Below are 16,664 nucleotides of genomic sequence, written 5' to 3'. Positions count from 1 at the left end.
GATGTATTGACAGGCGGATAAAAGGGGGAAGTAACACGCAAAAGATGAGTTAGGTTTTCAGAATGGCGGAATTGTTCTCTTGGCGAACTTGCAACTGAGAGGGCATTCTGATTGTGGATGGCTGTTTGATGGGCACCTGAAATAGCGAAAGATTTGAAGGTGAAATAAATTCTACCGTACTATGATTCTTCTATGGTTAAATCATAATGACCATACACACACACACACACACACACACACACACACACACACACACACACACACACACACACACACACACACACACACACACACACACACACACACACACACACACACACCCTCACTTTTATGGATCACTCGGTTCAACCTGAGGAATTCCGAAGCGATATCCGTCTGCACCGCAAGGGAATAGGAGCGGATATTGTAGGGCGTCATATGACCGGTGCGTTTCATTGATTCGTTGAAGACGGCTATCGCGACTGTGCAAAACAATGTCCCACTTTTTACGCTGGTCCCCATGGAGGAGTATGGCGACCTTGTTATATGAAGGGGCATTGTATCGGCAGGCGTGCTCCCCCGCAGGCCTCTTATCCGCGTCAATGACAATGGAAAAAGTAGGGGATGGGGCTGACTCTAAGGCGCACTTAAAACTCCGAATGTAATTATTTTTCTCGTGCAGCATGCGTTGCAAGCTAAGCAGCACGACCCTGTCTCAGGTGTCATGTTCTTCGTCGTCCTCAGGTGGAGAGAAAATATCAATTCGTGCATCGGCCTGTTTGTTGTAGTCAGCAATGAAGTAAATCTGAAAAAACGAAGGTTTACAGTTTTGCGAAGGGAGCAACGACCCGATTAGATGGTAAACCAGACCCTGGACTCTGAACGTCGGCATCCAACCCCCTTCCCTAACAACATGCGCCCTGAAAGAGGTCATTTGGAAGGCACTGTTATATGTCCTGATGAGCTTAAGGAAACTATCTGAAGTCAATGAAGACTCTGCAAGCAGGTCCCTTAAAGGCTGTGGAGGTAGACTGACCTTACCGTTGGAGCAGCACATCCCTGGCGACTCCCCACCACACCTAAGGGCACGACAAAATTGGCAGATGAAGCGCATCTCACCAATTTGTATGTCACCACGCATGGAATACTTAACTTCGGCCTCGTACTGAAAAGCTTTTCGAAACCAAAACTGTTTGTTTGGGCACGTGACGCCACGGATGTTGTCCCGCCGTTGACTATTGCCGTCTAACCTTGCGTGTCGCTCTTGTGGAGTCTCAGTAGACCTAGAAAGAGCTGTTGCAGCAGCGTTCCTGGAAAGCCGAACCGCCCGCTGTTCATCGCCCTCCGAAGCACTGATTTCCGCTGCACGCAGGGCATTCTGTGAAAGTCGGGCGGTAGTTTCCTCGAGCCACTCGTTTGCCCGAGAAACCCTTCGAGTTGTGGCTAACGCTGTCTGACGCCCAAGACAAGCCCTCTTTTTAGGCAGCATTATCGAAAAAGGTAAACCGAGATTGAAAAGAACTACGGTTTTTGGAACAAAAAAAATTGTAGGGAAGAGTAAGACTTCGACAGGTAAATTTGTAAGTTGGGGTTTATATCGAAAAAACAATATGTAAAAAAGGGGGAGTGGTTAAACGCAAAAGTAATAACTCACGGATAGGAAGTGTAATGTTAGTGTGACCGAACGGCGTTTGAAAATCAGCCGAGCTCAGGATTGTTCCTCCGAACGTTTAAGAAACGACGTCAGAACGGGAAACAGCAGAAGCACAATCACAGGAAAAAAGGATAATCGGTAGTCCACAGCACTAAAGATGTGACCGGACAATAGCGGAACAGGAGAAAATGTGACACGTTTTTCCTCGGCATAGCCCGACCAATGACAAATGAGTTGCATCCCAAACCACACGTGAGTGGTCGGTGCAAAAGTAAAGCTAAGGGCAATGACCTTGAGCAACCAATAGGGACACACGCAATGAGGTCATGCACAAAAAGCTTGCACGCGTGCACGGCGTGAACTGCATGCACTGGATCGATTTCGTCATCTTAACGTTAATTAACACCTTAAATTTCTCACATGCACCACAAGCACAATACACAAATGCAGTGTATGCAGCAGAAAAGGTAGGGAGGGCGAGCAATTAAAAAGAAATTGCGTTTAAGCTTATTTGGGGAGTCGAGTGGGAAGTGCAAGAATGAAATTAATTATCGATTTGTTCTGCAATCAGGGATTTTTCGGCAGTGGCGTAGCGGAGGTAAACGGCGCCCGGGGCAAAGTGGAAATTTGCGTCCCCCGTAGGCCTTAAACTTGAGTGGATTTGAATGGAAAATCCCATAAGGGATATTGATTTATCGATTTTTTTTCGAATATCGGAAGTTTTATGGAAAAAAATTATAGCCCATCACCGAAGTTGGACCAAAAGCCAAAATCGTACCGAATTTGAATGGAAACGGTTGGAGTTTGTGGAAATGCATAACGACCACACACACACACACACACACACACCTACACACACACACACACACACACACACACACACACACACACACACACACACACACACACACACACACACACACACACACACACACACACACACACATACACACACACACACACACACACACATCCTCAGTTTTATAGATATAGAGATATATACATATATATAATATATATATATATATATATATATATATATATATATATATATATATATTTCTTTGATGACACTTGAAACTTTGAAATGTGTATGATTAATGTTTAATTAAATTCGCTCCGTCTGCTTACATTTGATAAAAAGATGGTCAGATTAATTTAAGGGATTTGTGTGATCAGAAGGCAGCATGTCAACGAGCGTATAAAATCAAGGATTTGCAAGGGTGCACTTGCTGTGTCCACGCTGGCACAAAGTGGGCTTCGTGGTCTGGACATGTAATGTCCCCCCCACTTTTCAAAAGCAATCGACGCCCCTGTGTGAAAGCCATATTTCAAGGCAAGCCTCCAAAGCCATTTGCCAACTGGGCATCCTATGTCATTGCAAGGTTCTTCCTTGGCACACCTGTTCTTCTAACCATTTACAAAGCTTTAATTCGCTGTCTGATGGAGTACTGCTCCCCTGTTTTGGCTGGTACTCCTGCCTCACACCTAGCTCGACTTCATGCTGTGGAAACCAAGGATTTTAGGATCATTGGTATCTCCCGTGTTGAAGTTGAGTCTTGGGGTCTCTCACGCTCTCACTCTCTCACTGGATGCAGGTCGGTGGTCTTTCTTAATTCTACCATCTCCTCTCTGGCCTTGCCCCCCCCCCCTGCTCTGTCTGTGATCTGTCCCACCCATATTTCCGCAGGGTGCTCAAAGTCCGCTAATAATCCCCCTCTGGTGAAACTGCCAAAATCAAGAATCACTGCTCACCTTCACTCTTTCATTCCTCTTTTTCCCCACACTCTGTTCAACCCACTCCTCCCTCCAGGTCTTGAAAACCACTGTTCACCACCATCTCATATCTTCTCCCATCCAAAACCATGATCATTTCTACCCCTGTTAATCCACCCCAAACCCACCTCCTTCAAATTTCCTGTTTTCCTTCCTGAAAGTCGCTGTAGTACCATCTTGTTTACCCCATGTAGCCCACCCCGTCCCTCTCCATTTCCACAGATCTAATGTATCTGTTCCTCACTGTTTTGTGCTTCCCTCTCCTGCCCCTCTTGTCTACTGCCTTGTTATTTATGTTGTGTGTGTTAGCTTTTACACGAACCTCGACATGGTATGCAAAAAAACCCAAAATAAACCCCACAATTGTTCTGTTCCTGAATGAAAACTGGCCTCACAGAAATATAGGAAGTACAAGAACTATCTGTTGATGAGTGGTGTTGAGTTCCTACCATATCCTGTTAGTACAATTAGAGCAACAGCAGTGGGGGTAAAACACACACACACACACACACACACACACACACACACACACACACAATGCTGGGTGCTTCTCCTTTTACCAAGAGATGCAAAAATCTAGTATAATTTCTCTTGTGGCCCCGGAACCAAACAAAAAATATTTATTTACTAGCAAATACCACCCGTTGCTTCACTGATGGGAATACTAAAGGAGGGAGGAAAAGGGAGAGAGGTGGGGGAGAGAGAGAGGGGGGTGGGGTAGAGAGAGGGGGAGAGTGAAAAGGTGGAAGGGAAAGCAGAGAGGAGGTGCGTGTGAGCAAAGAGGGGTGTGGGAGCGAGGAGGGGTGGGGGAGCAAGGAGGTGTGGGGGAAGGGAAGACACTGTGAAGTGAGAGGAAGGGACGATATCTGATCCCAAAAACCGAAATAATATTTCGATTATATACTTTAATTAGTCCGTGAGAGTACATCGTGGAAAATTGTATCATATAATGCATGAATTTGCTCCACCTCTTAATTTGAAAACTTTAGTACTTACAAAAGCGATGTATACAGCGATTCGTAGCAATGATGAACAGGCATTTGATAAATGAGTGAGGAAAGTGAAAAAAAAACTTTATCATTGGGAAATCATTGCGGCCTGTTCCAGGTCAAGAGATGGTTGAGCAGGCCAAAAACATGGCGGCTTCAGACGATGCCTTAAGACCCAAAGAGTGAGGTGGCTGAGGTTTCGCCTGATAAAGGATATAAATACATACGGCCGTTAATTTTCTTCAAAAGGGGTGTTTTAATTAACCCAAACACCCAATTTTCACTCCTGCACTTCCTTGGAGTTTTCTTAGTGAGCACGTAAAGTTTCAGACTGCAAGGTTTTATTGTTTTGGAGTTATGGAGGGGACACCCTGACACACACATACACATACACACATACACACACACACACACACACACACACAAACACACACACATTGCCATTTATTAGCATCAGTAAATATAATTTTAAACTTTCCTGTGCATTAACAAGCCCCAGCTATGACCTTTCCATCGGTGTTAAGAAGCAACCAAGCCAGATAAAGTGTGTTTCCTTTAACTGGTTTGGGAATGAGGCCTGCCTGAATGTTGGGAATGATGGCATGATCTTTCTGAAAGCAGACGTCCATTAACTAAATTACCAAGCCTGCCATGTTCCCACAAGGTAATCCCGCAAGGTTCAAAGTCCACTCACTGTCAGCGATGGTCGAAGGTTTGGAAAGAACGCGCCCATCTACGAATCTCCGGGCCTTGCACTGGTCCACATCCTCAAGTTTGCAGTACGGTGAGTTGCAAGCTACCAGGTTTTTGGGCAATTTTGTGAATTATGTAAGGTAACAATCATTGTCCTTATCTCACACATGCCATATACCTTATGTTACCCTGAATGCTGCCATTGCCTTGGATATCTGTGCATGTGCACCGAGCATTCTGGGGCAGATTACATAATTTTGTAAGTCCAGTATGGCTGAGCTCAAATAAAGGTAGACCACCCACTCCGTGGCGAGTGCATCTTAACTTTTTGCTTTCATTGTGATCAATGTTATGCATAGTAATGGGCAATTCATGATGATCTATTATTAAGCTAGAATGACTGGACTGCATCAATTAAAATTGATGAGATCACCACATTACATTATCAAGGAACACCACCCATAATCCACATAACCACTTTCCAATAGTTATGTGGATTTTTCTAAAGATTTTGTCAACACCAATCTTACAGAGTGGTGTTGCTCCTTTTTTGGCTTCATCAGAAGGTTTAAATGGTCGATATGAAACATCTCAGAAGATGATTCAAAGATCAGTTTAAGGACACCATGAATGCAAGGGGTCTCCAAACACAAAAACCTTATCCAGAATTCAGGACAGAAAGAAGCAAACACTGAAATGAAGGTAGAGATACAAAGAGACAGTTGTAAAACGAGCTAAAGGAAAAAGAAAATGAAGGTTACAAAAGATAAATGTGCTTTTCAGCTTCCGCATGTAATTGCCATGATGAAAGTATTCACCACTGGCAAGGAAGGGTAATTCAGCTGGGAGAAAACCTACAACATGAATCATCAATCTCCATGGGGCATTACAATCGCCTCTGAGCTGTCTAGCCTCGGTTCGAATCTTGACCCAGCTATGAACTGCCATCCTGGTATTTCACACGCAGGGCAAGGCATCAATGTATGTGCTGGTCCACCGGATGGGCGTAAAGCTGAGGCCCCGTCCATTGGCACTGGACTGGTTGGCGGTGGATGTAAAACATCCCACTGTGTCGTTCGTAAAGAGTAGGCGAGTTATCATCGGCATCCTGAACGAATTGCAAATTACAAAAACTACTAAAACTGTGGATAGCAAGTGTGTTTTGTTTTTATCCTTGTCGAAGGAGTGGGGTATTGCATTTGATTCCGTTTGCTTGTCACTTGCAAAATCGAAGATTTTTCAACTATATTGGTCAGTCGATTTTGTTATTCTGTCTGTTGGCTGCTCTTAGAGCACCGTTATTCTGGACATTTCCATCTGTCTGTCTGTCCGCGAAACTTTGGTCAAGCCTCGGGGCTAAAGCACTCAACCGATTCCAATGAAATTTAGTAGGTAGGACCAATATTTTTGGGAATCATGTGCTTTCGAATATGGGACCCCAGGCCCTAGCAACGGCATATCAATGGCCCTTTAAAGTGGTCAAAAATAAAAAAAAAATTAAAAAAAAATCGAAAAATCGAAGATTAGAGTTCTGTGCGCAATCTATCTTGCTCCCTTCATGCCAATTTGCAGCCATAACAAAAAATATTTGTAGGAGGAGATAGGTTTTGGGCGAGTACATGTCGAACATTTCAGAAATGGTTAATTGCGAATATCTCTAAGAGAAAATGATTTTGATGAAACTTGGGTGAAATGTGTATAATGACTTCCGGTTCTGGGTTTGAAGCATTGGCAGGTCTCCTTGGGGGCTCCCTGCTGACGATCTCAAAGTTAAGTTTCTGGTCGTTATATGTCCCGTTTTAACTGCTTATTTTCTCACCTACATGTTACTGTGTGTTCCTAGTTCGGTTTTGTTTCAAAAATCGTTCTATTTTGTGATTTTTCGTCAAACTTGTCTTACTGGGTGCTTGAGGCCTATCCTTGAGGCTTGAGGCCTACTCTTTGTTCCCCTCAGTGTACGATCATGTTATTTGTATTTTTCTCCCCATTATCTTCAATTTCTATCTTTCCCACTTTCTTAACGTCCCCCATCCCAACTAATCACTCTATTTCTTATCTTTAAAAAAAACCCCACCTTTCTCCAATTCTTCTTCTTCTTCTTCGTATTCTTCTTCATCTCCTCTTCTTCTTCCTCAATTTTTTCCTACAACACTTCCATGACCTAATCTGTTGAAAACTCTCTAAAACATTAATAATAACAACAAAAACGATCTCTTATAATGCTTCATCTTCCTCTTTCACACTTGCGGTACTCTTTACTGTATCAGAATGCACTACTCTTCTACTATTTAAACAGACTGCTCTCAATTCGACCTTTCCTTCATACCGTGCCTAAAAAATCCAACTATTACAGCGTTTCTTCTCTCCATTCTCTGAATTCGCTTTTATTGCATCCCTCAAGAAATGTGTTCAATCGAATAACTGACCTAAAATAACCCCAGTTTGCTATGAATGTTCGCTTTCCATCGACCATTATTTTTTTTCCAACTTCAGTGCCAACTCACTCCTCTCACCCCTCACTCTCAAAGGAACCATCCCACTCTTCTCCCTCCAAGCCTCCCTCTCACCTCTCTCAAAAACTCCCCCCTCACCTTTCTCCCACCATTCATCCCCCTCACTCATCCTTCCCAAAGTTGCCCCCCTCCCATCCACAAAGCTGCCTCCTTCCACTGCCCTCTCACCTCCATCTCTTCACTCCAGCTGCTCAAATCCTCAACTGGCTTCTTCCCCCTCTCTTGTCTTCCCTCTCCCCAGCACCACAGAGCCTTTTCTCCTCCTCATTCTGCCCCTCCCCGGGCTATACTGCAATCTCCCACACTCTTGCAACAACACTCCTCACCTCCCCCTCATCCCTTGCCCTACCCCCTCCCCCCACCCCCTGCACCCAAAGCCTCCTCCCCTACCTCGTCATTAAAGGTATGGACCTCAAATATCCGGGGCCTTCGCTCAAACCTTTCAGATCTTTCCATACAGGTTGCCACTGACAAACCAGACATAATCTGCCGAACAGAAACTTTCCTCCCCCAAGACGTGTCTGACTCCCAAGTATCTCTCCCTGGTTACTCCCTCCTCCAGTTTGACAGACCTGAGCCTCGTCCTGGTGGAGGAGTTGCACTCTTCATCAAAGACTCCATTCCTCACTCTCCATGCACTGCCCTCACTCCCCCATACCCTCAGGAATACCTCTGGCTATGGCTTCCCCTCCACTCCCACCTCATGTTTATATGTGTACTGTACCGTCCACCTAACAGTGATGACTCCATCTACACCTCACTATCTGAAAGCATGGACCAACTTCTATCTTCTCATCCAAATTCTCTCTTCCTCATATGTGGCGACTTCAATTGTCATCATGCGAGTCGGCCAGGTGTGGGTACCTCTCTCACCTGTCATGGCACCTCAGCAAAAACTTTCTGAGACTCATTGGGACTGACTCAATCGGTCAACTTCCCGACCCGGATCTCAACCAATGGTACTCCATCTCTTCTGGATCTGATTTTGACAAATTTCCCTGACAATATCTGCTGCTCTTCCTTCGCTCCAATCGGTTCTTCTAACCACGTCCTTGTCAAAGTGGACATCTCTCTGGCTATTATCAGAGAACCACCTCACCGCCATCGAGTCTGGCATTTCACTCAAGCCGACTGGCAGGGTCTCCAAGCAGCCATCAAACTTATAGACTGGTCTCCTATCACTACTTTCTCCAACATCAACTCATCCTGGGAATTCTTTCAAAGAAATTTGCTCTCCCTCATGCACAGATTTATCCCCTGTCATCTTCAGTTGTCCTACCCGTCCTCCCGCCCTTGGTTCACTGAAGCTTGTGGTGAGGCAGTTGCCCTGGAACAACTTGCCTTTGCCTCATGCAAAGCAAATCCAACTGAGGGCAATCTCAGTTCCTTCAACAAAGCTCAGAACAAGTGTATCTACCCTCAGGAGAGCCAGAAAACAACATCTTTCTCATCTCAAGTCTGAACTCTCAAACCTATCTCTCTCCTCAAAATCCTGGTGGCATCTAATCAAATCTGTTTCTGGTGTATGTTTCCTCCCCCCCATCCCCTCCCTTACCCGTTTGCAGCTAAATATTGTGTCCAAAACCCATCACTTTCTCTACCAACCTTACCCAGTCGCACCCAACTGTCCCTGGACTCTGTATCCTTTTCTCCTGACAAGGTGGAGAGCTTGCTGTCAAACTTCGACTCAGATTCTGCAACCGGTCGAGACGGCATCAGCCCACGTGTCCTCAAAGCCTGCTCTTCTGCTCTTGTTCACCCTCTCTCTATTTTATTCATCCCCTCATTTGCTCAAGGCCATCTGCCATCTTCTTGGAAATCAGCAAACATTACTGCCCTGCACAAAAAAGGTGCAAAAACAGATTCCTGCAACTACAGACCAATCAGCCTTCTCCCAATCATCAGCAAGGTTATGGAATCCATCATCGCTTCAGACATCAAATCCTTCCTCTTCTCCAATGGCTTGATTTCTGATCATCAATTTGGTTTCAGACCAGGTCACTCTACCCTGGATATGCTGCTTCTGCTCTCACAATAATGGATGGAAGCCCTCAATGCCAGACAGGAAATCTGAGCCGTATCCCTGGACATATCACGTGCTTTTGACACAGTCTGGCACCCTGCCCTGCTCACCAAACTCTCTTCCTATGGTATCCAAGGCCATCTCCACTCATGGCTCACAAACTTCCTCTCTTGTTGCAGTCAACGTGTGGCCCTAAATGGAGTTCTTTCATCCCCCCTTCCTGTCCAGGCTGGAGTTCCTCAAGGTAGCGTTCTGGGCCCTGTTCTTTTTCTGGTTTTCATCAATGATCTCTCCGACTCTCTGGAAAATCCACTATATCTCTTTTCTGATGACTCCACCCTCTACCGTACCATCGGTCATCCCTCAGACCGGCAAGCAGCAGCTTCTTCGCTCACTGCTGATCTGGATAAAATCAGAAACTGGTCCAACACGTGGAACATGTCCTTCAATCCAGACAAATCTCACACTCTCACTATGTCTTTGAAAGGACCGTTTAGAACCCCCCCCCCCATCCACTTTATCAACAATCCTCTGGAATAAGTCCTTTCTTTTAAGCCTCTGGGTCTCACTATCTGCCATGATCTTTCCTGGGAAAGACACATCTCAAACCTCGCCTCCAAAGCCAGTCGCCGACTGGGAATCCTCCGTCGTGCAAAGTCCTTCCTCAGCCCACCTGAGCTCCTGACCACTTACAAAGCTTTTGTCCGCAGCCTGATGGTGTACTGCTCTCCCCTCTGGGCTGGTGCTCCTGCCTCCTACCTTTCTCGGCTTCACGCTATAGAAACTAAGGCATTTTGGATCATTGGCATCTCCCGCAATGAGGCTGTCTTTGGGCCTCTCACTCAATCACCGCAGGTTGGTCGGTGGTCTTCCTGTCTTCTACCGTCTCCTCTCCAGCCTCGCCCCCCTGCTCTCTCTGCTATTTGTCCCCACCACATTTCTGCAGGGCACTCAAGGTCCGCCAACAACCCCCTTCTGGTAAAACTACCAAAATCACGAATCACTGCTCACCTTCTCTCTTTCATTCCTCTTTTTTCCTGCCTTTGGAATAAACTCCCTCACTCTATTCATTCCCATTCTTCCCTCCAGGCCTTCAAAACAGCTGTTCTCCACCACCTCTTATCATCCCCCATCCAAATCCTCGATCTTTTCTACCCCCGATAATCCACCCAAGCCCACCTCCTTCAAATTCCCTGCTTTCCTTCCTGAATGTCCCTGTAATGTCCATCTTCTATTCCCCATGTTCCCCGTCCCATCCCTCTCCCTTCCACAGATCTCCAAATGTCTCTGTTCCCCACTATTTTGTCCTTCCCTTCCCGCCCCTCTTGTCTCATGCCCCCCCTTGATGTGCGTTGTGTGTTAGCTCTCGTAAGAGCCTCAACAAGGTGTACAAAAAAAAAAATGTGGCAAGCATGTACACAAAAATGAATGGTTGCTATGCACACCTCCATTGCTTAGCAACAGCTAAAATACTTTATCGTACATCGTACACTTATTGTGGACTGTACAAAAAAAATCAATACCTCCGAAACTGGACCTCCGAGGGACCTGTTTTTTTGTGCCCAAGGAGAATGTCTTACAGCATCATATAAAAAAATAAAATCTTTAGCGAATAGATACGTAAATGGAATTACCAGGGCTGCCATTTGTTGGAGTCTCTTTGGAAACATGCCTGAAATTTCACAAGGCGGGTTTCTGGGCGCAAACTAAGAGGGCTGTGATTATCATATTTATTGTGCTAAATTGATTCATCGCATGTACATGAATATTTATGAATGTACATAAATATCGGACAGCTTTCCATCTAGAGCGAGCAGCCATGTCGCCTACCGGCTTGTTTGTCTGTCTGCCTGTCTGTTTATCTGTCTGCCTGTTTGTCTGTCTGCCTGTTTGTCGCCTGCAGGTCACAATTCCAAACCGATCTTCACGAAACTTCACCACTTGATAAAGTTTGTCATAAAGAAGAAGCCTCTTGTTTTAGAGGTCAAAAGGTCAACATAGGCCAAAGGTCAACAACAAGTGAGATTTCTAAAATCCTCAATTTTCATGCGATTGACTTGAAATTTTAAGAGGAAATTATATTTAATGTGACTGAATTCAACTAGTCAATTATTTTTGAGGTCAACATCGACCAAAAGGTCAACATAAGCCAAAGGTCAACACAGGCCAAAGGTCAACAATTTAGATGAGATTTCTAAACTCCTCAATTTTAATCCAATTGACTTGAAATTTGAAGAGGATTTATACTTCAGATCACTGAATTCAACGAGCCAATTATTTTGAAGTCAACATAGACCAAAAGGTCAACATAGGCCCAAGGTCAACAACTAAGGTGTTATTTCTAAAATCCTCAATTTTCATCCGATTGACTTGAAATTTGAAGAGGATTTATATTTCAGGTCACTGAATTCAATCAGAAAATTATTTTTGAGGTTAACATCGCCGAAAAGGTCAACGAAAGCCTAGTTTTTGAAATTGTCAATTTTCATCCGATTCACTTGAAATTTCAAAAGGAGTTGCATATTTGATCATTGAATTCAAATCTGTTTTATGGATTTTGCAAGTGTCGTGCTCTGTACGACTTCTTCTTGTTTGTTTGTCTGTCTGTCTGTTTGTCCACACAGAACTTTCGTGATATTTTTCCGCAATCGTTTGTCGGATTGAGACGAAATTTTCACCAACCCAGTGACTACTCATGTAGAATGTTTTACTGATAATTATGACATCATAGGTCACGTGGTGTGGTAGCCATTTTGGAAAAACAGAAACTTTGGACCTCTGTATCTCTGAAACTGGGCCAAGGAAAAAATCGAAACTTGCCACATAGCAAGTACTAACCATGAGAAATGTGTGCTTTTTTGATGACAACACAGTTGCCTTCGTTATGATGTCATAATTGCATACTGTAGAATGCTACATCTGATCAGTATGGAATTTTTTGGGGTCATCTAGGGTCATTGGGTTTTTGGGTCATCAGTCACATGATTCGGCAGCCACATTGTTTTTTTGTTTTTTTTTAAACCTTCAAAAATCCTCTTCTCTGAAGTGGCTGAACAGATCGAGGCGAAACTTTACAAGTATGACCGCCTATTCATGAAGAACAAATGTTTCACACATATGACATCATAGGTCACATGGTTTGGCAGCCAAATTTTATTTTACCCTAAAACCTACAAAAATCTTCTTCTCCAGAACGGCTGAACAGATCGAAGAGAAACTTCACACAAATGTTCCCCAAGCCTTGGGGATACCAGGGTATTCATGAATAATTGATGTCACATGGTCTGACAGCCATATTGGATTGAGTGAAAAATCTTTTAAAATTTCATTTTCTTAAACCACTTAATCAATTGTTTCATCAATTCACAATTATGATCTAGTAATGATGCGGAATATATGTTATAAAATTGAACCTGATCGGACGCATGGTGTAGCAGCTAGAATTATTTAATTTTGGGGTATCTGGGTTCTTTTGGATTTTTTTCATTTTATTTTGAATAAGGCTAATTTGGCTCTGCCTGGATGGGTTTGAGGGTAGAGGAGTCGCAGATGAAATGTGAATCCTATCCAGGTTCCTCCTGATGACTTCATCTTTGCTTTTTGCTTGTTTGGGTTCCTTCGAATTACTCCAATACAGGACTGTACCCATTTGGTCTTCCATTTGATTTGAATTGAATTTATTTAATCCCATTCTAGACTCAATTGAATGATAATAAAAAATCGTCATGGGTTAGGATCGGGTGTCCGATCAAAGCGGGACGTCTTGGTACCCGGTCATCACTGCCAGCAGTTATAAAGTCGCAGTTCGAATTATGTCTCTTGTTAATGACACAACACACCAGTACACAAACGCCACACAAAATACACCACACAACACACGACACAAACACCACACAAAACAAGTCCTGATAAGGGTCTGCAATCTCTGATTGCTCTTTTTCTTGTTCAAATTATTAATATCACTTTATCTTCCATTGACAGTTATTTTCATTTTGTCGTTATTGTGAATAACTTTTCTCCGTGTAAATGCTCGAAGGTCTCGACTTGAGACACGAGGATTGTGTGTAATGATCAGTTGAAAATGAATTCATCATTAAAGAGGAAAAGCAAGTTGGACGAGCCGATTTCAATGCAATTAAATGCATTGTCACATCATCATCATGACCCAGCTATAAACTGCCCCTCCCAGTGTTTCACATGCAGGGTGAGGCACCAATGTGTGCACTCACTGCGCTGTGAGGAGGATGGACGTGAAGCCGGTTGTCCCCTCAGCCTGCACTTGAGGCGTTGGTGCAAATTAAAGATGCAATGGTACCTTACGTTAAGCTGGTGGACCTCTCAGCCAGCCCTTGAGGCATTGGTACAAGTTAAAGATGTAATGGTATATTTCGTGAAGAGTCGGTCAGTTACACTGGACTCTTAACAAATCGCAAATTCCTGACACTTTCATTCGAACGTCAGATCTGGCTATCTGGTTCGTGAAAGGCTTTGGCCAAAAACGTTCTCTGGCCGAATCCTACAAGAAAGTGGGAACAATTTGTTGCGTTCTGGAAATATAATAGTTATGGTAGCAGTAAATTACCATTTGATATTGCTTTCAACAAGGTGTCAAGAACATCTCAATTTAAACACCAAGAAACCAAAACTTTTGTGGAGTGACAATGTTGTTGTTGTTTCACATGTAGCCTAAGGTTGCTGGTTGCATCATTTTCTAGGAGCTCGACTGTGCCGCTGATGCAGTGCCCCTGTTTCCAGTAAGCTGGTACTCATTTTGCCAACCTCAGAAGGATGACCAGCTGAGTCAACCCACCTGGTGTTATTTCAACGGTTAACAGGGGCTCAAACTCAAGACCATAAAATCTTAAGGCAGACACCTTACCGTTAAACCAACACCAAGCTGGAATGGAAATGAAATGACGAGACAAATGCTATTTTCTTTTGAACATAAATTCTTGTTTTTTGTGGAAAGTAATGGCCACAAACCGTTGCATTGATAATTATATATATCAACATGCATCTATCCCAGTGGTTCTCCTGGTGTTTTTGAGAGATCTGCAAGGCGGAAGCCACTGGCTGGAACAGCAAGAATTGGACATATAAGGTACTGGAAAATAACCTGTCCTTACTGAGGGTTAAATCCCACCCTCTCCCCACCCTGCTTTATGATTTATGACTTGTAATGCAGTCTTCCACAAGGTGGTGCTATCCGATACACATTTACGTGGAGAACATTGGGGTGGTCCCTCCACTGGAGCCCTATTATCATCTAGTTATCGTCTATTATCATCTACCTATCGTCTATTATCATCGAGCTATTGTGTGCAGCCTGTGGCTGTGGTTACATCATTTTCTAGAGGCGTGGCTCTGCAGCTGATGCAGTGCCCTCTATTACCAGTGCGCTGGTGCTCATTTTGCTGGCCTCAGAAAGATGAAAGGTGAAGTCAACACCACCTGGTGTTAATTCAACATCCGACCCTATGATCTTAAGCCAGACACCTTAACCATTAAGCCAACAACAGGCTTCTATCATCATCATCATCATCATCATCATCATCATCATCATCATCATTATTATAGTATGGGAGAGGAGTATGATATCCTATGGTAAATTCCAGTGTACACTTCCATATTGGTTGATTTGCGGTGGTTGGTAAATAGTTGTTTTAAATCAGGAAGAGAGGCACACAGTCAGTCAGTGCAAGCTGAATATTTTACTTTACCAGGATTTGTCCAGGTTATTTTTAAAGGTTGTTACAGATGTGGATTCCACCATGGAAGTTGAGGGGCTGTTCAAATCCTCAATCACTTTGACTGAAGAAACTGCTTCTGAATAGTAGCTTACACCTTGGCTTGAACACCTTCATGGGATGACTTCTGGTGGAGTTGGTAATTGCAGGAGTGAAGACATGGTAGAGGTTGTTGCGGTCTAGTCCTTTTACGATCCAGAAAACCTGGATCATGTCACCTGGCCTGCATCTGTTACTTCGAGAGTACATATTCAGGTGTCTCAGTCCCTCTTGGTGGAGGAGATGGTGGATGGTAGTGACTAATTTGGTCACCCTTCCCTGTACTGTACCTTCTCCATTTTGTTGCTGCGTGCTACATATCTGGGATATCATCCAAGACATGCTACAACAGACTTAAACAACAGTGGCAATGGAACGTCACCATGTGGATATTTCTTTAACCGGCTAAACGCAACACCTCCAGTACCACCACTAGTTTTCAGTTTTCAACTACTTCCATCGGGCGGTTCAGGAATGCACTGAAGTAAAACAAACATACAGTACCGTAGTGATTCCTTGTAAATAGCTTATTACCTCCACCACCGAAGCTGGACGGAGTTTATGTTTTCACCACTATCTGTATATCTGTGTGTTTGTCTGTGAGCAAGATATCTCAAAACGTTGTCGACATATTCAGCCAAAACTTGGTGGACATATTGGGTGTGTGATAAGGGCAAATTGATATGATTTTGATAATTATCTGGATCCGGATACGAGAATTATTTTTAATTTTTAGAGTGATTCTTCACCATTGAGAGATGGGGCCAGATAGGGCCAGATAGGGCCAAAAACGACGAATAGCACGATATCTCAAAACGTTATGGACGAGTTATGACAATACTTAGTGGATTAGTTGGGCAGGTGACAAGAACAAGCCGATTTGATTTTGGTTCAGGTATGCATCCAGATCCGGCCTATCAGTGGGATACAAAATGTAAACTGTTCAACCTGGAGAAGGTATGCGCTCTACTGAGTACCGTTCTAGTTTGGAAATGTACTTCTTTTCACATCTTTGACATGTCTTGCAAAGTCATAACATTTGCTTCAGCTTCTTGGAATGCCAAGTATATTCTGTATGTACTACATGTCACGTGTGTGAATTATTATTTCTTTCTCCTTACCCTTCTCCAGAGCATATAAGATAAATGACTCATCATCATAATCAACAACCTGTCTCTGGAGTCTCATCAGATCCAAGATGGCTGACTGGCGGCGGTTTGTTACTGAAAAGTGTCCCCAACTATTTTGTGG

At 43.8% G+C, this 16,664-nt stretch overlaps 1 protein-coding gene across 1 annotated transcript in view; it reads left to right on the top strand.

The window, feature by feature from the left end:
* LOC147015717 (uncharacterized) overlaps positions 1–13,642 on the top strand; it is a 71,014-nt gene extending 57,372 nt beyond the window's left edge. Inside the window, exons 3-4 of the mRNA XM_085848160.1 lie at positions 5,063–5,182; positions 12,820–13,642. Coding sequence (XP_085704286.1) covers positions 5,063–5,182; positions 12,820–12,896 — 197 coding nt within the window. The 3' untranslated portion in view covers positions 12,897–13,642. The remainder of the gene's footprint in view (positions 1–5,062; positions 5,183–12,819) is intronic.
* The last annotated feature ends 3,022 nt before the right edge of the window (positions 13,643–16,664 follow it).

Source organism: Eptatretus burgeri, chromosome 12, assembly GCF_056783735.1.
Source record: "Eptatretus burgeri isolate ZD-2024b chromosome 12, Ebu_testis_v1, whole genome shotgun sequence".
NCBI lineage: Eukaryota > Metazoa > Chordata > Myxini > Myxiniformes > Myxinidae > Eptatretus > Eptatretus burgeri.
This window is presented reverse-complemented; position numbering and strand designations above follow the sequence as displayed.